Genomic DNA, 19,850 nt, shown 5'->3' on the forward strand with positions numbered 1-19,850 from the left:
CTATGATGGAACTTGATTTCGCTAGACGTTAGGCCTGTGAGCTGAGTGAGGCGTGTCCAGAGTCCTATGTAGTGCAGAATTCATGAAAGGTGGCCATGTGATTCGCTGATATGCTGTAGTTCGAGATCTAGAAGACGTATCGAGTAAAAGCGGTGCTCTCTTGGTATGAACCAGCACTCCGCATCTGTCATTCTTGTCCATCACAACGTTAGTCTACCGCAAATCGTTAATCGTTATATTTGAGGTAGGGCATACCACTAACAATGTCAGCCTAAGAGATGCAAGGTTCGTGGTACTGGTAAGTCCGGAAGGGGAACTAGGAAACATTCATTGACAGAATGGTGGACGTGGAGCTGCTTCAGCTTCATACAGAGCTAAAACCGCACATTCCCGTCCATATGTGTTGGAGCTGTAAGGAGTGGATCCTGAGTAGAATCTGGATAAACGCGTTAGGTCACGCGTGACAAGTGTGTCTTCGTCCCGCTTTCACGGTCCTTCCTCCCCAACGATGACGGCAATAACATTGATCTCTGCGACACCTCAATTCATCTCTGCAGATGAGCACAAAACTCTCAGTGGATCGACCCCATCTTCTTTCAACGATATCCCGCCGGTCCTTCGGCACAAAGAAGAAAACGTTTCCATATCCCTCGATCCACCTTTAGCGGGATTTTCTGACCAAGATGCAGCACAAGGAACACTTTATGTCATTGAGAGGTATGTTACCGATTGTTAAAGAAATAGAAAAAAACGCCAACCTTCTTACACAGTGTTTTGGTGTTCATCTCTGCAACCGCACGCGGTTTTCAAATCGACTATCCATCGATCACCTTACACGCTGTCTCGAGATCTGAAAGTGGTTCATCGATATATTGTCAGTTAGACGAATCATCTGGAGAGCTTGAGGTTGAAGCTGATAATGAGGAGGATATGGTAATGCGGGAACTCAACATCGTTCCTCAAGACGCGTCTTCGCGTAAGTAAACCCTGATGTTCATTTTCCTTTCGCCAATCTAAATTTGTTTCTTCGGATGCTGTGGACCTTTTTAGTCGAACCTATATTTGAAGCACTATCCATTTGCGCAGCCTTACACCCCGACCCACCAGCATCCGATGACGAGGGTGACGAAGCATTCATCGATGCACCCGATGACAGTCAATTCGAAGTTTTCACTGGCAATGAAGATCAGGAGTTGAGCGAAGTTGGGAGGGTGCGCAGTGATTTTATCAGCGATAATCGATATAATCCATACTAGGCCCTCAACCCGTTTTTGATTTTTCTTTCTTCGCAGGCGGCGCTCGCGCACCTTGAATCCATCATCTATGATCCTAGGGATCAACAACAAAAAGAAGTTGATTCAGAAGGAACTAGACCGAATGATGTAGTTTTTGTAAATGGCGTAAATGGCGCCAACGGCACTAGCAGTGTGGATCAGAGTCCTGGAGGGACAGCGTGAAGTGAAACAAAAAAAAAGTCGATACTCAAAAGTACATACAAATTTAATCTACCTGCAAATATGAATCAAACGTATTTGTATTGGAACACCTCAGCCCGCTTTGCCAGCCTTGTTCCCGAGTGTAATTGGGGCGAACAAGCTGGGCGTTGACGTTTTGTTGAAGGACGGTAACGGTCCCCAGTTAAAAGAGGCGGCCGGTGACGCCGCAGGCTTGGGTAAAGGAATGTTTCCACCTGGAAGAGGTGACGGTGAACCAAACCCAACCGGAGGGCTCCCAGGGCTTGCGACCTCGGCGGCACCACTAGGACCAGCTGGTGATTTCCGTAGAGTAACTGCGGGAGGATGATTCCTTCTGGCAAACCCGCCTCTCCTTGAGCTTCCGGAAGGCGTAGATGGATTGAAATGATCTTCTGGGAAATCTTCGAACCCTGAAATCTCGCCTGTACTTCCAAACAAGGGCCCTTGGATCGGAGTGTTGAACTGCAGACCATTGCTTCCCGGGGGCCTTCCCGACGGTGTACTGAACGCAACAGGAATGTCCATCGTTTTCATCGCCGTCACCGCAGTTGTGTTTAACAAGGGTTCTTTTCTCGCAGACAACAGTGCAGTTTTGAGTTTGTGAGCATATCGCTCAGCATTCAGTGCTGCAGCTGTAGTTGCTGCCACGTCGGGCGTGACCGTGAATGGACGTCTGACGGGTTCAGGAAGGCGAGGGTCTCGTTCGCCAAGCGATGAATTTTGCAGAGGAAGAGGTGACGATGACGCCTTAATTTTCTTCACGCGAGAAGTCAAACGCGCAACGTCGTCGGTTTGTTGTTGAATGGCGAGATCAATATTGCGGTACGTGCGGTTGACAGTGTCGATAGTTGGAGCCCTGGGACCGACGTTAGTGTTTGTTTTCCTCCTATAGCGAAAAGCTCACCGTAGAGAGGGTCGCCCTGAGTTGAACTCAGCGATCTTCTTTTTGTGTGCCTTTGACTGATCCTCGAGCTGTTCAACCCGCGTACTGAGATTCTAATGATCAAGTCAGCTAGATGATTGAACTCGGCAGAGAAGAACATGCTAACCCGGATGTTCCTCCTCAGCTGTGTCTGTGTTTCAAGATGTTCTGGGCCAAGCGTCCTTGACTTCAGCATCTTCGCAAATTCATTATCACTCTTGGCCTTATTAAACCTTGCGATCTCTTCTCTCCTAGTACCAGCTGTGAACAGAACTGTCAGTCACAGGTAATCTAAAGATCCGCATGACATTACCTTTAATCATGCTCTTGTTCAAATCAGCGATACTTCCTTTCTGCTTCTCTGTACCCTTTTTGAGCTCATGTATGTCGTTCTCATATTGTCTCATAATAACCCCAAATTTAACGGCATCGCACAGACCCCATTTGTTGTGGTCACCCAGGTCTTCTTTCCGCTTTGAACCTCCACCAGGCTTGGTCAAGAGCTCACGTCGTTTCGCAACTAACCCAGCTAAACGACGAAGCTATTGACAGACGTTAAACATGAGCAGTGACTTATAAATAGGGTTTTACTCACATCCTCTAATTCCTTTGCCATGCTGGCAAACAGAAGCACACATTCTTGCTGCATACCTTCCTGATACTGTATGGGAGAGGGAGCAGGCAGCTGGGACGACTGAGCAGGTGGTAGACCAGATGGAGCGGGGGACTTCTGAAGCATCCCAGCGGCACCAGAATTACCAAATAACCCACTGCCAGGAAGAGTGGGAGCGGGAGTAGTTGATGGCGGTGTGGTCATTAATGGCTTAACTGAAGGTGCAGAAAACAGTGATCCAGATGGGCCATTTTTGACCGTTGATTGGGCAGATAGAGTTCCAGATCCAGCCGAAAGCGGTTGACCGTAAGGACTCCGAGGGGCTGTGGAAGCGGGACTTGGGATGGATGATGAGGAATCTGAGCCTGCCGGGGCTCTCGTTGTGAATGGAACAGGACCACTTGGCCCAGGTATCGAGTTACCGAAAATGGGTTGGGACCCGGGTGGAGTTGACGATGAAGGTGAACTGGATGGAGAGGCAGGACTCGGCGAAGGCTTGCCAAGGGTAGGTAACGAAGCCGTCGAAGAGGAAGAAGGCTGACCGAACACCGATGGAGGCGGTAATGTGAATGGAGAGGACTGACCGAGCAGAGGTTTTGCGACAGCGGAGTTGCCGCCTAAACCAAAGTTACTGAGAAGAGGAGGAGTTTTGGGCCTCTTGGTCTTGGTCTCATCAGTAGAGGTAGACTGGGAAGCCGGCAGGAGTACACTAAACGGTGGTTTGGGCGATGTTAGACGAGGTTTAGGTATAGCGGGGAGTTGAGGTGGCTCCTTCGCTTTCGGTGTAGTGGCCTCCGCGTCCTCATCATAGCCGGAAAGGGGTGCGCTGGCAGCTAAAGGAGAGCTTCGAGATGGACGAGTGCTTGGTCGTCCAATACCAAGAGAGGATGATGGCGCTGCAGGAACTGGAGAAGCAATCACACTCGTTGGCTGTGGAGTAGCAATGTTTTTCTTAGTCGGTGACCCTGGAGGAGTGTTGCTTTCACTCTCCTCCTTGATGGTAGATAACCTTGAAGAGTCTGAAGCAGCATCTTCTTCATCTTCAGTCACCTCTTCTTCCTCCTCCTCTTCCTCATCTTCATAGTCGTCATCATAATCTTCCTCATCCTGCTCCTCCACATGTTTCTTCAAGGCTTCAGCCTGAGGTGTGCCCGAACGAGATCTTGGTAACGGCACTTCAGTAGGAGGTGGTGGGCCGGCGGTAGGATGTTCTTCCCCCGCTGATTCATCTTCCTCCTCAGGTTGGGATCCATCGCTCGATAGGAACCCGTCGTCGTCATCAGGAGGATGCTCAACGTCACTTCCTTCCTCACTTCCCCCTGCCTCCGACTTGCGAATATCGACATAAGAACTTGCCTGAGAGGAGCACGCATCTTCGGAGGGAGGCGTGACTGGCTCTTGTGGCTTCTCTTTTTCTTGAGGTGTCGGTGGTGTGAAGACCGATGAACCAAACACCGACGGCGTTTTGTTCGGTTCTACATCCTTGTTGAGCGCTTTACTCGGGGCTTTCGGGGTAACAGGGTCACTTTCGTCCTTAAGCGTGAGAGATCGCTCCGTCGGCGTCGACGATGCCTCACGTTCCTTTGCCTCGCCTTTTGGTATATCATCCTCTATCTTCACCTTCTGCTCTGTCGAAGGTTCCTCCTTGCCTTTATTTTTCTTCTGCTCATCGCCACCGCTCTTCAACAAGTCTCCGAATGACGTTTTCTGACCACCAGAAGCAAACGATCCAAAAGCTGATGTGCCTGAGCTAAACGCACTGAATCCGCCCCCTGACTGTGAAGTCGAGTTGAAAGCTGGTGGGGCGGGCGAAGTACTCACTGCAGCCTTTTGACCAAAGCCGGAACCAAGTTTCGATGTCGATCCAAAAGCCGGTGATGCAGAAGATGACGGAGTTGCTGAGGATGTGCCTGCACTGATGCTAAAGGCTGTCACGGCAGGCCCCTGCTTCTCGTTTGCTGCTTTGAAGAATGGTGAATCTGAGCTCACAGTACTACCGAATGCTCCAAAACCTTCTGCAGGCTTGAAAGTGGAACGTGTAAGGTTCGAGAATGCGCCTATTCCAGGTGCAGGGGCAGCGGATGGTGCCGTTGTAGAAGTCGAGTGGGATGCAGTGGGAGGGGGGGAAGGGGAAGGGGAAAGCGGATCGGCCAATCCTGCAGCTTTAACGGTGGTTTCAGAAGTTGGTTTCGATGCGAAATCAGATGTAGCCGCAGTAAAAGGAGACTGTCCAGAAGTCCCCGTGACACCCCATGAGCCGGGAGCGGAGGGTGTTGTTGCTGCACCAAATCCAGAGGCAGGCTTCACTGGAGATTTATCACCGAAGCCACTCGAGGTTTCTGCGGGCTTGCTCCCGAAGGCTCCTCCAGTGCTACTACTGGAGGAAGCGGTGGCTCCGAAGGCAGAAGGTTGGTTACTGAACGCGCCAAATCCAATAGATGGCTTAGACTCGGAGCGTTTGTCCCCAAATGCGCTGGAGGTCTCGGAAGGTTTTGCGCCTCCAAACACACCCGAAGTCTCTCCGCCGCCGCCGAATGCCGATTTGCCGCCTGCAGCAGTTCCAAAGCCGGTCGTACCTCCAGAAGCGAATGCCGCGAAACCCCCGCCAGAGCCACCTGCAGATGTCGGCGTAGCGGATTGAGCGGGTTTACCAAAGGCAGGTTGACTGAATCCACTTTGCCCAAATGATGGTTTTCCAAACGAGCTCTGACCAAATGAAGATTGTCCAAAAGTACTTCCACCGGTGTGAGCAGTCAAAGGGGTTGTCGTCGTTGTAGGTTTCGCACTGAAAGCACCTCCACTAAACGCGGAAGTCGTTGAAGTTGTCCCTCCCCCTCCTCCGAATGCACCGAATGATCCTGAACCCCCTCCACTAAACGCCCCAAATCCTGAAGCAGGTTTAATCAAACCTCCGCTTGCCGGATCAGAGCTTCCGAAGGCCGAGGTAGAGGAGGCAGAGGGTTGGCTGGCTGCACTTCCAAACATTCCACCCCCTGCACCAAACCCCGATGATTTCTTTTCGCTGTCATTATCACTGGAGCCTAGTGATAAACCCCCGAATGATGGGGTCGAATCGCCCATTGAGTCGTCTCTGGTGATTGGTGGTGAACCTGCCCCGCTCGGAGCTGGTGCCCCAAATGATCCTCCGAACGGGCTTGAGGTGGTAGTTGTCCCAAATGATCCAAATGTGCCACCTGTCGAACCCGCATTACTCGTACTGACATTACCAAAGCCCCCAGTGTTCTGCCCAAAGCTTGATTGGCCAAATGCAGGTTGTCCAAAACTGGACTGGCCAAAAGTCGACCCACCACCAAATGCGGAGGACGATGGAGTCTGACTCCCAAACGTTGATGATGATTGACCTCCGAAAGGGGATGTTGACTGAGGCTGGGATTCACCGAAGGACGAGGTTTGTTGAGGCGCACCATTGAACGGTGAGGCTGATTGCCCGAAGGGAGATGTTTGACTACTACCACCACCAAAAGTTGAAGACGAGTTTGAGGATTGACCAAATGGAGACTGGCCAAAAGTCGAGTCGTTTGAGGGCACACCAAAGGGAGTGGGAGTGGAGCTCGCGGTTTGCCCAAACGGAGATGAAGACTGTGGGCTCAAGGTTTGCCCAAAAACTGGCGTAGTCTGCGTTGTTGTGGCTCCGAATGCGGATGAAGCGGTAGAAGCAGTAGACGAAGATGCATTAGATACAGCCTCACTACTGACCAATCCAGCATAAATCTTTGAACCATCCACATACCACGCCTGAACAGTGCCATCGTTCAGGTACGCATATACCACAGGATATCCCGACTCGATGTCTGTCAGATCCACGTTCAGCGACAACAGCACAGTATCTTCAGTATTTTTATCCAGCGGGATAGACACCGGGTTGTCCTGAACTTGCTGATACCACTGTGTCCCCTGGTTACCTAAAATCTCAATATCCGTACAGGACACATCTCCGACGATCACCAACAATTTTGTTTCATCTGCATTGGGGTTTGTGTGGTCTTCATCCCACTTGGGTAGGACAACGACATATGCAGATTGCTTTGTCCTGTCGGGAGCTTGGTAAGAATGATCGAGATTTGTGAACTGAACCGGTGAGGTCTTTGCGTCTTGATGTACGATGTGGTGAATAGGGTCATCAGAACCAGGTGTAGCAGGAGAATAACTTGTTCGAAACGTGTGGCCAGGGGCAAGCCAGTTGAGCGAGACGAGGATCCCGTCTGCGGTCGGAGGGATATGGCGCTGGTAGGTGGTCCTATTCGTCACGGCGAATGTCATAATATCTCCCAGTGCGAGACCGATCGCTAACTGTTTTCCTTTTGGAGACCACGAAGCTGGGAAGTAGGAATGTGGATTTCAGCCTAATACCAGGACACCAAGAGTGAACCACTCACCCGCAACGGGCATAGAATTGACATCTCCTGGATGCCACCCATGTTGCCTCTCCAACGCAGAGTTTAGAAGTTCCACATTTCCATCTTTACGAACCACCGCCACGAAGTCGGCCAAAGCAGGATCACTGCTGTGATTGGGTTGGATTTGAATAGGGGGACTCGTCGAATGTTGCGAGATGCTCAAGGGAGATATTTCGTTTGATCCTTGAGTCAAAATGCTAGCAGTGTCATATGCAACCAGTTCCCCAGACTTGAATCCGACAATGAGACGAGTATCATTACAAGCGAATGCAACGATGTTTGGTTCGGAAGTTGAAAAGGATAGGATGCGTTGAGGTTCGAAATGGGTCACTTCACCACTACAGCTTTTAACAGAACTTTTTAGTTGGCTGAGAGGAGAAAGAATGACACCTTAGGCCGTTCAGAAATTATAAGAGGGAAGTGTGAGGGAAGTTTAAAGAAACACACACCGAATGAACTAGCGTTTTGAATAGCAGAAAACCACCCTTTCTTATTCGTAACGGAAAAGTTTTGATGGGTAAAAGCCGGATCTGAACTGAGATACTTTGGAGAAAGTGTAACGCGACTCTTGTTGTTTAAAAGCCGAAAGGTGGGGTACTGGAGAGAAAGCGCGTCAGCGCGTCGAAGGACGATAAAGAATGGATATCTTACATTGAAACCATCAGAAAGAGATTGAAGAGGATTGGAATTGACGTTAACTTGAGGATTTGCAGGACGAGAAAGCGGAGTGGTACCGGTCATCGCTGACTCGCTCGTCGCTGCTCGGCAATGTCAATGATGAGCGAGGATGAGCGTGAATTTCGTGACCGATTAAATAGTGGCAAACAATGATGTTGTCAATGTCATTGTCCGCAGTCCCCGACCGTCACATGTGTAGCCAATGTCACCAACCAATGGCTCTGCGCTCGATTTCATCCTTTCCCAGACGAAGTCCAATGTAGATTTCCTCATCGCTCAGAACCATATCTCACCTGAAGCTGGTCGCGAGATTCTCAACCGTCTTCCCACTCCCTCATCTCTCGATAGTTTGAACGATCATGCACGCAATTTGAATATAACCTCAGGACCTGAATATGCTCCTGCAATTTCTAGCTACACTTCAGCTTCAAATTATCCACGCGCTAAAGCGATTTGGGGATACAATGAAGAGCAGATTGTAAGTTATCAATCCGGGATTCATCGTCGATAACTAATTCAAGTTGTTGGAAAGGACCCTAATGACTTGTCCTTCCGTACTGGAGACATCATCGAAGTTACATCCGAAACTAACAAGGATTGGTGGACTGGTCGCTTCAATGGAAGTGAAGGCCTCTTTCCATCGAACTATGTAGAGAAACTTCCTCCGAGTGTGTTACCACCGAAACCAGAGCGCGTTCCCAGTTATGACAATTATGGACCTCCTTCTGGACCTCCCCTCTCCCGTGCTCCCATACCTCATTATGGGCCTCCTCCTGGACCTCCCGGCCCCGGTTACGGGCCAACTTATCATCCTCCAATAGGTTATCAGGGACCTCCTCCGGGACCTCCTCAAGCTTATCCTCCATACGCATCTCCTCCTCCAGCTCCAGCATCGGCCCCTCCAGCTCCCGTGGCAGAGCCAAAGAAGGAAAGCAAGTTCGGAGGCTTGGGCAATACTCTTGCTCATTCCGCTGTCGGAGGCGCTGGTACGTTGTTCATGTTCTTTTTTTTTAAACCTTGGATTAACTTGTTATGTTGCGCAGGCTTTGGTGCAGGTTTGTATCCGTTTTGCCTCAGTGTAAGTCAATGCTGGTTACTCATCTGTCGTTGCAGGTTCTGCAGTTGGAAGTGGCTTTATCAACTCGATATTCTAAGAATGTCCAGTGCTAATCCAATCATATCTCACTTTCTTCTCAACAACCTGGAATAAATGCAACTCCGCGTCATCTCCATTGTACAGTGCGCCACAAATCACTCCAATGCTTCTATATATTCCTTGAGAGCCTTGTCCAACTGAATTCAAAGGAAATCTTATCTGTCAATTATTGGTACTCACGGGAGAATGGAATGCACAATTGTGTGCGTCTATGGTATCATGAGGTCATGCCGGAAATACAAGATTCGTTGATTTTGGGGTCGTCACGAGCATTAACTGCCATCGATAATGTTAGAAATCGTACAATGGTACATGCCTGTAGTACGAAAACCCGGCAAGATTTCACAGCGGTAAGTATCAACAAGGGGAACTTCAGTCACAGTTGCACATGCCATATATAGTTGTCGGGAACTTATCATCCCCGGAGTACTTCCCGAGCTGCAGTACACGAAAGGGTGAGAAAAAAAAAAAGCTTGTCTGTTTACCATCAGTGCGCTTTAGCTGAGGACTGCGTACTGTCGTTCTCCTTTTCACTCAACAACACAATGAAACCGTCTTGGGGTACATTCAAGTGGCCGTCGTTCGTTCACGCTGTCCCTTAAATGCTCCATCTTCTTCCAAGCACGCTGTCAAGAATGAATATTGGATACCAGTCGCAGGGCCGCTCTCACACCATTGGACATCTAAAATACCTGGCGCCCCAGGGGGAAAGCGCTAGTATTTATGCATGCCTTAATTTTGAAAGCCATTAGGCCGCTTCCCCCTTCATGATGGCACCGATCCCTTTACTCCCCGTCTGCCTGGCCAATGTTGCCGTTGAAAGTCTTCTCTACGGTATCTTCTTCGTTCTCAACACGAGTTCTCTCGTTCTTGCTTTACAGTACTTGCCGCGGAGTCTGTTACCACCACGAGATCCACGCAAACCGTTATCGACATTAGGTCGTTTGGCGGTGGTATTGAAGAAGCCAATGTTTCTTGGTACTGTACCGTTGTTTATGACCGTAACGGCGGTGAGTGTTTCTTTTTCCCCCTTTCGAGTGGGGTTCAAGCTAAAAATACCGATTCGGTTCATCTCGAAACAGCACTGGGTCTGTACCGTCGTCCGAAGCTTTCAGGCTTTTGTCACCTTCAAAAACGGCACTGATCCTACCGGGTACTATCTCGATATATCCCAACCTACGTATGTTGTCAAGACGGGGCTACTGTTTGCGTCTGTGATTATCAGTGATAGTATGATGGTAAGTCTTTTAGACGTTGATTTGGGTTGAGAACTCAAGTACTCACCGGCACCGACCGGATCGTTTATTCTCAGGTATATCGTCTATGGGTAGTTTGGAATCACAACCATCGTATCGCCCTTCTACCGGCTATGAGCGTCCTAGCGTTCATGGGTATGTTTTTGTCTCCTCGGTTTTCAAGTTCCTCATCTGAACCTCATTGCTCAGCATGCGGCATCGGAACGACCCACCTATACGCAGTTGCCCCACCTGGAACTCCCCTTGTTAGCTATCCAGAAGCGAGTAAGTGGATTATTGCTGATGTAGTTTTGTCGGTGTGGTGAGTCACGGTCGTTGAATGACTGAAAGTCACTACTTACTCGGATCTGACGATTTTAATTTAGCACCAATGTGTATTCTACGAGTAAGTTCAAAACTTAACACCATATCTCTCATCTCTAAAACCCCGTTCTCTCAGCCCTGATCGCATGGCGCGTTTGGCTCACCCACCGAGCTAGTCGGCAACACGGAATAGTGGCTTCAGCCGGTTCGTCAAATCTCATGACCGCCCTAGCTATGTTTGTCGAAAGTGCAGTGCTTTTCAGGTATGCACCGTGCCCCCCTTCATTCCTTCCATTGACTGACTCCAACTCACACACACCCCACCCACCCTCCAATCTTATATTTTTTCCACCAAAACGAACTTCCACTAACCAAGTATCTGGGTGCTCTTCTTCGCCTCCCTCTACGGAGCCAAATCCTCCCTCGAATCCTTAGCAGAAGACAACATCGCCGTCATGGCTGGAATAGCATTCAGCTTGATAAACGTCCGGATCGTGCTACGTCGTGCAGCTTTAGACGGTGGAACGTTGACAACAGTTCTATCTGATATCACAACGCGATTCCACTGTCGGTGTCAATATATCAACGGCCCAGGAACAATCGGAGCAGTCTCGACGGAGGAAGAGTCGATGGCATATCCAATGACTGTGAGTCGGAGGATGGGGGTTCATGTTCATCAGATTCAAACGGTTGAGAACGATATAAAAACACGGGATGATCATGATGTTGAATCGGACGCTAATAGTACTAGTAGGGTGAAGAGTTTGAACGTGAATATTAAAGGAGACAGGGATGTGAAGGAGCGTGTCAGTGTTGAGACGTTGAGGCCTCACCCATAGCCCCTCCATGTATACGTCTATCAAGATACTTCTTTTCCCTGTATACTTCCACTCTGTACTATCGTTGTCTGAAGAATAGTTCAGCAGTGTATTCGATAGCGTCTCGTTCGACGAGACGGAAGTGGTCACTGTCCACTTTCCCTTGCAAGGGACTGTTAAGCTCCAGGACTTTGGAACAGAAAGTAAAGATAAATACAAATAGTAAAAGCGTATGTTTACATGAGTGAATAGTCCTTCAGTCCGTTCATCACGGTTGAAGCGTCAACGCACTACAAGTTCAATGAATCGTCATCATCATCGGTATCCAGTATAACTCTCGTAACTGGGCGGTACACTAGGTGCTCCATACGGTGAAGAATGCGCCTGCTGCTGCTGTGCGGAAGTTAAGTTGGCTCTGACAGCGGCATAAGGGTCTGCGTATTGCATCGTTCGGCTAAGTTGAGGTCCCAAATCCGGTCCTGGAATCATCGGAGCACCGCCAGAATTCGCCCTCGCTGGAGAATGTACACCAAATCCAGACGGAGCCGGATCCGAGAATGCACCATACGCATCCATACTTGGACGTCCAGCGGCGACAGGAACAGCAGGTGAATAATTGGAGGTGGTGTAGTTGGCAATGGGTGCAGATGAAGCGGCGGAGTAGCGGTTGGAATCGGTGAAGGGGTTGGCCGGGACGTCAGTGTTAGACGTAGATCGAACTGGGGGTATGTGGTGATAAGAGGCCTCCTCGTCGTCATCTTCGTGGGCATCATTCATATCTGTGGGATGCTCAAACGGCGGGTCGCGAGGTCCAAGAAGTTTTCCTTGACGCCAGTTCATGATGAGAAGTCCAAGGGACGCTCCCCAGAAAGCTATCCAGACGGGGATTTAAACATTGTTTGAATGGCAAGAGATGAGGGAGGAAAAACTTACCAAACGCCAACCAAAGAAAGATAGCTGCAGCCTTTTTGGTATTACACCATCCAATGAGGCCTTTTTTGAAGTCATCACCCTTGTCCGCGTGAGGATCATTATCCGCGTTCTTGCACCCGGGCTGTGTCCATGCTGAAATTGTAACGATGAACCTGTAGAAAACTTGTCAGCCGAAAAGTTCATTTTCACTTCAGTTATCAACTGACGCAATCAACAAACTCGCCCCTGTACCCGTCCCCGTGAGGATGAACCCGACGCGTACCTCTTTCAACGCACGCGCCAGTCTGATCATTTTGTCATATTTCTCGTATGCGACCGGTATAGCCATCATAAACGATGAGAGTAAGATCCCCATAATAGTGATAAACAGGCCGAAACCCGTTAATCCAGCTGTTAAGACGCGTCAACACCGGTGTATTCGTGAGTGGAAGGATGCTTACAAGGTCCAACTCCCCATTTTCCTTGAAACGCAGCAACACTAGCAAAACAAGCCATGGCTAAAAAGTTGAAGAAGACTTGAGAGGTGTGGAAAACGACGGCTGGTTTTGAAATGATCATCTATGTGGGGGTTTTTGTTATGAGCAAACACATGTCAGAAAGTGCGGAAAAGGGGAGAGAAGGAAGAGGAGATGAACCCAGAGCCAAAGGACCCATGCTAATGGCACAAAAAGAAGGAATGCGAGTTGTCCCTCGGAAGATTGTATCGACATGCAAGCGAGTCGGAGGAGGGAGAGAAAAGCAACATGGTTACGTAAGAAATGGACCGGGCGTTGAAAGGCTTATACACCCAAATCCGCAGCTCAGAAATTGGTTTCTGGTTGGACGGGGAGGTCCCGAAAGTCATCGAAGGAGAAAACCGGGTTATAAGGGCATGTATGGTTGTTGTGATAGGTTGGAAAAGAGAAGAAACAGAAGGCATAGGTTGATAAGACTCACATCATCCTCAAAACCAACATGACCACCGTTCCCTATTCCTCTCGCAAAACGACCCTTAGAAGGTCTGCCACTGGGCGTTATCTTCGTAACTCCTTCCTTTAAACGATCCAGAAAAGACATAGTGCAGTGTTGTTAATGAGTCGTAGTCGTACGGTGTCTCAGATGTGGGGTTTACTTTGCAAGAAACCCAATTAGAACTGGAGGAGAGATGATGGCTGTGGTCGTAAGAAACGTCGAGGTAGAAGTCGTTAGAAAGTGTGCGATGTTGAGGGTAATTATTTGAGCACGTTATAACGGATATCCACAGAGTTACGCAGCATCCCGTAGTGAGGTGGCTGTGTCCTACTACACCTTGCCGGCCTCATATGTCCGGTCTGGAGCGCCTAATAAACTCTCACGCACTGGTCGTCTCAAAGCGAAGCGAAGCTTTAGTTGAGAGTCCAAGGTCAAAGGTATATTTTGTGGATACAAGAGCACAACAACTGAATAAATCTTTTGGTCACTATCTGTCAACGACAAATTGCCGTGCCAAGACTCGGGTACAACCGTCAACGCATTGCCCGCTTGTCCATGTTCAACGGTCATCATTCATTTGACGTCGCTGAGCAAACCTCGTATTTGAGTAGCGATTGGGTTCTGCAAGAGCCGCTCGTTTGGGAGGAGGTAGCCGTCCAGCGGTAGCACCTACTTGGAGCTTATCAACGTAGCTCGAAGGAAACAAACCCTCCGTTCCATTCACTCTTCCCAACCACCAATCTGAGGAACTTTCTTCGACAATTTCGATGATTTCACCGGCGGTAAATGAAAGTTCATCAGAGCTCTTCATGAACGGATTAATGATAATAGTAAGGAGGACATTCAAGAGAGAAACTCACCTCCCCGTTTTCATTAAAGCCCCAGATCGCCCGGCAAGTGGTGAATTGAGAAACTGTGGTAGCGGGTAAGGAAGGTGTCGCACGTGGAGTTTCAGTCGTAAATGATGTCGAGACCTGTCTAGGAGCGGACCGTGGAGGTAGCGAGGGTGTCGCAGGCGGCGTAGATAAAGGTGAAACGGTCGCGAATGGTGTAGGTACTCCGCCGCTAGGTCGCCTAGTGGGCTGTGGAGGGGCCATCGTCCTTGTGGTGATCTTCTCGAACTGCTGGTAGCTAATATTCGATAGAGTGGACAGGAATGCTGAGGCATTTGCCTCCGGAAGGTAATCCTCGGAAACCAAGAATGTGACGTTCTTTTCGATTTGTTCGACGACGTGAGCAAGCAGAGCAGCTTTCTTGTCGTCAAGTGATAGCGCGGTGACTGTCATGATTGAGTGTGGAGGGACTGGGGGGAGGTACTTGTTTGCAGCATTGACTTTTGAAGAACTGTTCGAATCAAGGGCGGCTGTGAAAGATCAGGTTTCAACCCGTCAAAATGAGGCGACAAACGGCAAGTCTGGGTAACTGTACACGTGCGAAGGAGTCAATGAGAATCAACACTGCTTTGAAGATAGCCTACCAATAAATTGACAGTGATAATCATCGTCAGCATGAGAGAACAGAACTGTTGGACACTGCGTTGAAGTTGATGACGAACACAGGGCGCCAGTGGATATTGATGAAGGACGCCTGAACAGGGAGGATATTGATGGCCAATTCAATTCCTGTACGAACATTGCAGAGGCTTGAATCGATCTCAAACGTTGCAAGATTTATAAGGTTGCGATGGTACCTAAAGTGAGCGAGGCGCTCGGGAAGCAAATAAAAAGCATGAGCAATGTTCAGCGCCTCAAGCTGAGAACTACAAAAAATACTGAGAAAATATATTGAAAGACATTCGTGCATACCATGCAGTACGACTCCAGATTTAACCTTGCAGATAAATGGTAATTTCTTTCCCTGAGGTTTTCCAAACGCGAAAAAGGTAACTTATTGATGGAGGTCGATTGCGAGTAGCTGGAGCTAAAGCAAGACGTGGATATACAAAACGACGGAAGAGTGCACAAGTAAGGGAGCGAGTTGTCCAGTTCCAATAAACAAATAAATATCGTGGTAAAAGATGTAGCGGAATCCCGAACGACAACGCTCAGAAAATGGCACGAACGAGGCCTCCACCAATAGCAGAACCGGCACCTACAGTGAGAGATGAGCAAGACAACGAATTTATGCATGTTTATTGAGGTCTTACCGAAACCAACACCCCCAGCTGCGCTGTGAGCCATCTGACCGATAATTAGACCAGTGTCCGTGCGATATATTGTAATGATACTCACTGTGTTACCATACTTTCCAAACTTGTTCTTCTTCTTCTCCTGACCTTCATCCTGCTGTAAGCCAACGCTATTCGTCCCAACACCTGGAGGCGGTGGCTGGTTTACAGTAGAATGAGCGGCACCAAACGGCCTGTAGACCGGTTTTTCGCTACTGTTCTGGTGACTGATTGTAGGGGGTACAGCTCGAGCAGGCGTTGGTGGTGCAAGGCCTTGTATCCTCTCGACATAGCTAGAAGGGAACAGTGCTTGCTTGCCATGCACTCTGCCCATCCACCAGTCGGGATTTGTTTCTTCTACAATTTCGATGATGTCTCCAGCTGAGAAAGAGAGGTCTTCAGAATCCTGAAAATGACGAAAGGTAAGCTCAAATTCGTTGACAAGATGAAGAGACTATACCGTGCCGCTCTCGTTGTATGCCCAGAGTGCTCTACATGTTGAAAGCTGCGAGGCTGCTGTTGCAGGTGCAGGTGCAGGAGGGGGTGGTGCTCCGTTTATACGCCTGCCAAAAGGTGCTGGTACAGCGTTTACTGACCGAGTCCCTGTCGTTTGACTAGCATTAATATTGGGTAACTTGGTCAAAAAGACTGATGCGTCCGCTTGAGAGATGTAGTTCTGAGAAATGAGAAACTGTACGTTTTGTTCTATCTGGGAGACGACATGGGAGAGGAGAGCATCTTTCTGAGCATCGGCAGACATGACTGGCATGAACATGAATAGAGAAAAGTGACTGAATTTCTCTTGCCCTGGCTTAGGGCTATGCGGAACCACGTGCTGGGACTTACTATCTCGAAAACTTTTACAGTATTTATTTTAGGAGGGAAGGAACCGCCATTTTGATTTCATCATGTACAAAAAATAGAACGGAGGCATCTATTCAATGTTTCATCGTCTCACTTCCAAGAAACTACAGCCACCCGATATCCTAGACCAAAAACACGTAGACCTCATCGATAAAAGTAAACGCGGGTGCCTTTCCTCCAACGAAGGAGAGTCGATCATCTCCTGCAGCGGTTACAATAACTTCGTAATACGCCCAAGAGGCATATCCAGTATTGAATGTTTTAACGACGTTGCCGTTCCAGACGACGGATACGAATGCCTCTTTTTCCAAAACGGGTCCACTAAACACGCTTGAAAGGAAGAACTGGATGGCGTAAGTTCCCCCGGCCTTTGTTTGGAGCGGGTGGGAAGGAGAAAGTGTCCCTGGGAGTTTGTCCATGCCATCGGCAGAACCCAGAAGACCAACACCAGTACCGTAATATGCGTAGTAGGCAAAATGGAAGATGGAAGCGTCAAAATGACCTCCGAAGGGAGAGGTGCCAGTCCAAGTACTGGTTTTGTCGGTGAAACAGAAGGCTTCGCCATTAGGGCACTGGAAGCTATCAAAACCACCGTCCGATAGGAGACTGGAGCGTCGGTAACCACGAGAGAGGTCGACAGTGATGTTGCCTTGGCCTGCATTGGTAGCAGTCGATGCATCGGTGGGAATGTAATACTAGAAAAATCGGCGTTCAGAATAAGGTTGAAAGCTGGCACAATCCTAAAACATACCATGGCACAGGTATAAGACTGAGCTTGACGGGTGACAATATTGACGGCTCTCCAGATGTTGAAGTACTTGCATGCACCTCCAACGCTATCGAAACCCCGTTTGTTGCATTCCTGTGCACATGCCTTGGGGTCATAACTATCCAGGAAGACGAAACCCATATACTAAGGATGCGATCAGTACAAACCGCCTTGGCAGCTATGAAGATAAAATTACGTGGAGAGCATTATTAGCACGGCGAAGAGGACCAAATACATATTCGTAACCCTCCGGAGTGTATCGCTCCTCAGCAGCTTGGTCGATAGTGACCGAGGTGTTAAGCGATATCGCGTCTCCGCCTTTCTGGTCAGCCAAACTGATAGCAGAAAAGGTAAGGTCTAGATCGGTGGAAGCAGTCGACTCAAGGGAACCACCCTCGACAAAGGGTATACCCTGGTGCGCGGGAGACACTATAGCCTCTAAACACTGACATTAGTAACGAGGGCCTTTGGATGAACGACGTTGTGCTTACCGGCGAAAGAAACAGAAAGAGCAGTGATAGCCAGCAAACAAGTAGCAGAAAACATCTTGAGCGAAGTCTCGAATCAGGTTGCAGGGAGGCGACATTCTTCCAAGCTTTTATACTGTGACTGTTGAAGCACATGGGCCTACCAAGTACAAACAAAAGTGGTCGATGATGCAGAACCACGAGGGCATGCATCGAACCGCTCGAACTCGAAGCACTTCCTCTGTACGAAATCCGGCCTGGCTTACGTCTTACAGACGTGTCCCGCAGAAAGTTAGAACGTAGAAGTATTCGAGAACGCCCTCACCGTGTGTTGAAAACTACCATAGGATTTGTGCCGCAAAGTTTGAGTGAAGTCTGTTATGTGAGTGTTCGATTTCAACGGTACTTAACCCGTGGCAGGAGGGAAGAAAAACGATTCTTGTATCGTACGCACGTGCTCAACGCGATTCGGAGGTCATCGGCCAAACTGTCCGAATTATCCGATCAATCTCCCTTTCGATACTTCACTCTTCCAGCTTTACATATATACACGATCTTCTAGTCTGACGTACCGCCCTACACTCACTTGGCACTTTCATTTCTGGGAGGAAATCCATAGGCAAAAAAGAAATCATGAATCTGGCTCCAAGTATTTCCTTTAAGAGCTATGGCCGATGTTCAACTGATTCCTGGTTTTAGATGCCCTCGACGGACGTCTTCTTCTTGCAGTTCCGAAGAAAGGTTGTAACGAATCTTCGTATCGCAATCTCGCACCTTACACGAAATTTCTGTAGGACGTCTAAATGAAAAGTGTATGCAGATACTAGCAGGTTCGTTTACGATTTTCCTCAAGGATTTTCTTCGGTACTGAAAGGGAGATTATCCAGGCGCCGACATTCAATTCAGAAAACACGCAAGATTGGATTTATGTGTTTCCCTAAACTTACCGATCGCCCTGTATGTCCCACACTCGAAATCGATGACTCAATCTTCACTTTCCTAGTGTCTTTCTCCCAGCTGCAGACATTCCCAGTTTCGTGGGTAAAGGAAACGTCGATCTGGGCATAACAGGCCACGATGTCATTCTCGAATCCAAAATGAAAGATCACATATCCGAAGAGCTTCGATTAGGATTCGGAAAATGTGCGCTTCAAGTACAAGTACCAGAGGCTGGACCAGTACAAACCGTGGAAGACCTTGCAGGGAAAAGGATAGTTACGAGTTTTGAAGTTCTGGCTGCGGAGTACTTTGGAAAGCTGGATAAGAAACTTGGGTTGATGGGTGATCAGGCTACGAAGATTGAGTATGTGGGAGGGAGTGTAGAGGCTGCTTGTTCTCTGGGGTTGGCAGATGGGATAGGTATCGTTGTTCATTCTTTTGATTCCTCGGTGTTGATTTTCTGAAACCGTCCGCCTTAAGTTGACCTCGTAGGTAGGTTTGATTGGCCTGGATCGGGTAGCTGACTCTTGTTGATCATTTCTTGCCCAGAGTCTGGCGATACGATGCGCGCTTACAATCTGCATGCGATAGCCACAGTGCTAGAAACGGAGGCCATGCTGATAAAATCGCGTAAACCTTTGAACTCAGAGCAAGAGCAACTCGTCAAGATCATCATCAGTCGTATAGCGGGTGTCATCACGGCAGGAAAGTACGTCGTCTGCACGTACAACGTTCCTCGCGACAGGCTCGCAGTCGCTGCTAAGGTCACACCCGGTAAACGGGCGCCAACTGTCAGTGCATTGGAGACCCCGGGTTGGGTGGCTGTCAGTAGCATGGTGGAGAAGAAAAAGAGTGCTGAAATCATGGACGAGCTGGAAAAAATCGGTGCTGAGGATATCCTCATTTTCAACCTTGACAATTGTAGGGCGTGATCCAAGTTGGTGTCTGTAAGTAGATTTAGAGCAGTGTATAGCGTATCTATACCATGCACAGAAGCAGAAGCAGGTATGGGGGTCCGAACAGAAAAAACAATGGTTTTCCGGCCAAACGTAGAAGCCAAGAAGCTATCGGGTCCACTAATACGTTAGCCCATCTCGCGACCCCACCGTCACCTTCCAAGG

At 48.8% G+C, this 19,850-nt stretch overlaps 10 protein-coding genes across 14 annotated transcripts; 5 read left to right on the plus strand and 5 right to left on the minus strand.

The window, feature by feature from the left end:
- The first annotated feature begins 463 nt into the window (after positions 1-463).
- On the plus strand, positions 464-1,548 carry E1B28_011291 (uncharacterized protein). 2 transcript variants are annotated; one of them, XM_043156310.1, is made up of 4 exons: positions 464-717; positions 771-976; positions 1,051-1,211; positions 1,293-1,548. In XM_043156310.1, exons 1-4 carry the CDS (start codon positions 509-511, stop codon positions 1,455-1,457), a joined length of 741 nt encoding a protein of 246 aa, XP_043006095.1. In that variant the 5' UTR covers positions 464-508; the 3' UTR covers positions 1,458-1,548. The 2 variants fall into 2 exon arrangements, with proteins under 2 accessions (XP_043006095.1, XP_043006096.1); XM_043156311.1 differs by having other exon boundaries at positions 1,051-1,548.
- Positions 1,548-8,232, minus strand: E1B28_011292 (uncharacterized protein; the record flags this gene model as incomplete). The annotated part of the gene is made up of 8 exons (XM_043156312.1): positions 8,080-8,232; positions 7,878-8,025; positions 7,408-7,818; positions 2,993-7,347; positions 2,711-2,939; positions 2,525-2,658; positions 2,380-2,471; positions 1,548-2,331 (listed from the first exon to the last, which is right to left on the minus strand). The coding sequence occupies exons 1-8, from the start codon at positions 8,167-8,169 to the stop codon at positions 1,548-1,550; spliced, it is 6,243 nt and encodes a 2,080-aa protein (XP_043006097.1). The 5' UTR covers positions 8,170-8,232.
- A 64-nt stretch (positions 8,233-8,296) lies between these two features.
- E1B28_011293 (uncharacterized protein) lies at positions 8,297-9,260 on the plus strand (the record flags this gene model as incomplete). Its single annotated transcript, XM_043156313.1, has 4 exons — positions 8,297-8,584; positions 8,639-9,092; positions 9,150-9,161; positions 9,220-9,260. The coding sequence occupies exons 1-4, from the start codon at positions 8,309-8,311 to the stop codon at positions 9,258-9,260; spliced, it is 783 nt and encodes a 260-aa protein (XP_043006098.1). The 5' UTR covers positions 8,297-8,308.
- A 477-nt stretch (positions 9,261-9,737) lies between these two features.
- Positions 9,738-11,712, plus strand: E1B28_011294 (uncharacterized protein). The gene is made up of 7 exons (XM_043156314.1): positions 9,738-10,272; positions 10,345-10,500; positions 10,575-10,653; positions 10,708-10,819; positions 10,884-10,903; positions 10,958-11,084; positions 11,198-11,712. The coding sequence occupies exons 1-7, from the start codon at positions 10,030-10,032 to the stop codon at positions 11,658-11,660; spliced, it is 1,200 nt and encodes a 399-aa protein (XP_043006099.1). The 5' UTR covers positions 9,738-10,029; the 3' UTR covers positions 11,661-11,712.
- On the minus strand, positions 11,110-13,835 carry E1B28_011295 (uncharacterized protein). Of its 3 annotated transcripts, none has more exons than XM_043156315.1 (5): positions 13,509-13,835; positions 13,013-13,130; positions 12,779-12,962; positions 12,573-12,724; positions 11,110-12,511 (listed from the first exon to the last, which is right to left on the minus strand). In XM_043156315.1, exons 1-5 carry the CDS (start codon positions 13,626-13,628, stop codon positions 11,955-11,957), a joined length of 1,131 nt encoding a protein of 376 aa, XP_043006100.1. In that variant the 5' UTR covers positions 13,629-13,835; the 3' UTR covers positions 11,110-11,954. The 3 variants fall into 3 exon arrangements, with proteins under 3 accessions (XP_043006100.1, XP_043006102.1, XP_043006101.1); XM_043156317.1 differs by having other exon boundaries at positions 11,868-12,511; positions 13,208-13,835; XM_043156316.1 differs by having other exon boundaries at positions 11,868-12,511; positions 13,013-13,835.
- A 247-nt stretch (positions 13,836-14,082) lies between these two features.
- Positions 14,083-14,809, minus strand: E1B28_011296 (uncharacterized protein; the record flags this gene model as incomplete). Its single annotated transcript, XM_043156318.1, has 2 exons — positions 14,083-14,328; positions 14,384-14,809. The coding sequence occupies 2 exons, from the start codon at positions 14,807-14,809 to the stop codon at positions 14,083-14,085; spliced, it is 672 nt and encodes a 223-aa protein (XP_043006103.1).
- A 758-nt stretch (positions 14,810-15,567) lies between these two features.
- E1B28_011297 (uncharacterized protein) lies at positions 15,568-16,459 on the minus strand (the record flags this gene model as incomplete). Its single annotated transcript, XM_043156319.1, has 4 exons — positions 15,568-15,614; positions 15,670-15,703; positions 15,755-16,096; positions 16,151-16,459. 4 exons carry the CDS (start codon positions 16,457-16,459, stop codon positions 15,568-15,570), a joined length of 732 nt encoding a protein of 243 aa, XP_043006104.1.
- An 82-nt stretch (positions 16,460-16,541) lies between these two features.
- Positions 16,542-18,224, minus strand: E1B28_011298 (uncharacterized protein). 2 transcript variants are annotated; one of them, XM_043156321.1, is made up of 5 exons: positions 18,116-18,224; positions 17,815-18,058; positions 17,520-17,761; positions 17,306-17,467; positions 16,542-17,249 (listed from the first exon to the last, which is right to left on the minus strand). In XM_043156321.1, exons 2-5 carry the CDS (start codon positions 17,867-17,869, stop codon positions 16,677-16,679), a joined length of 1,032 nt encoding a protein of 343 aa, XP_043006106.1. In that variant the 5' UTR covers positions 17,870-18,058; positions 18,116-18,224; the 3' UTR covers positions 16,542-16,676. The 2 variants fall into 2 exon arrangements, with proteins under 2 accessions (XP_043006106.1, XP_043006105.1); XM_043156320.1 differs by lacking the exon at positions 17,815-18,058 and having other exon boundaries at positions 17,520-17,658.
- Positions 18,225-18,423: 199 nt separating this feature from the next.
- On the plus strand, positions 18,424-19,193 carry E1B28_011299 (uncharacterized protein; the record flags this gene model as incomplete). The annotated part of the gene is made up of 5 exons (XM_043156322.1): positions 18,424-18,439; positions 18,490-18,531; positions 18,585-18,620; positions 18,678-18,747; positions 18,794-19,193. 5 exons carry the CDS (start codon positions 18,424-18,426, stop codon positions 19,191-19,193), a joined length of 564 nt encoding a protein of 187 aa, XP_043006107.1.
- Positions 19,194-19,292: 99 nt separating this feature from the next.
- Positions 19,293-19,661, plus strand: E1B28_011300 (uncharacterized protein; the record flags this gene model as incomplete). The annotated part of the gene is made up of 1 exon (XM_043156323.1): positions 19,293-19,661. The coding sequence occupies one exon, from the start codon at positions 19,293-19,295 to the stop codon at positions 19,659-19,661; it is 369 nt and encodes a 122-aa protein (XP_043006108.1).
- Positions 19,662-19,850: the final 189 nt, after the last annotated feature.

This window comes from Marasmius oreades, chromosome 7 (genome assembly GCF_018924745.1).
Source record: "Marasmius oreades isolate 03SP1 chromosome 7, whole genome shotgun sequence".
Taxonomy (NCBI): domain Eukaryota; kingdom Fungi; phylum Basidiomycota; class Agaricomycetes; order Agaricales; family Marasmiaceae; genus Marasmius; species Marasmius oreades.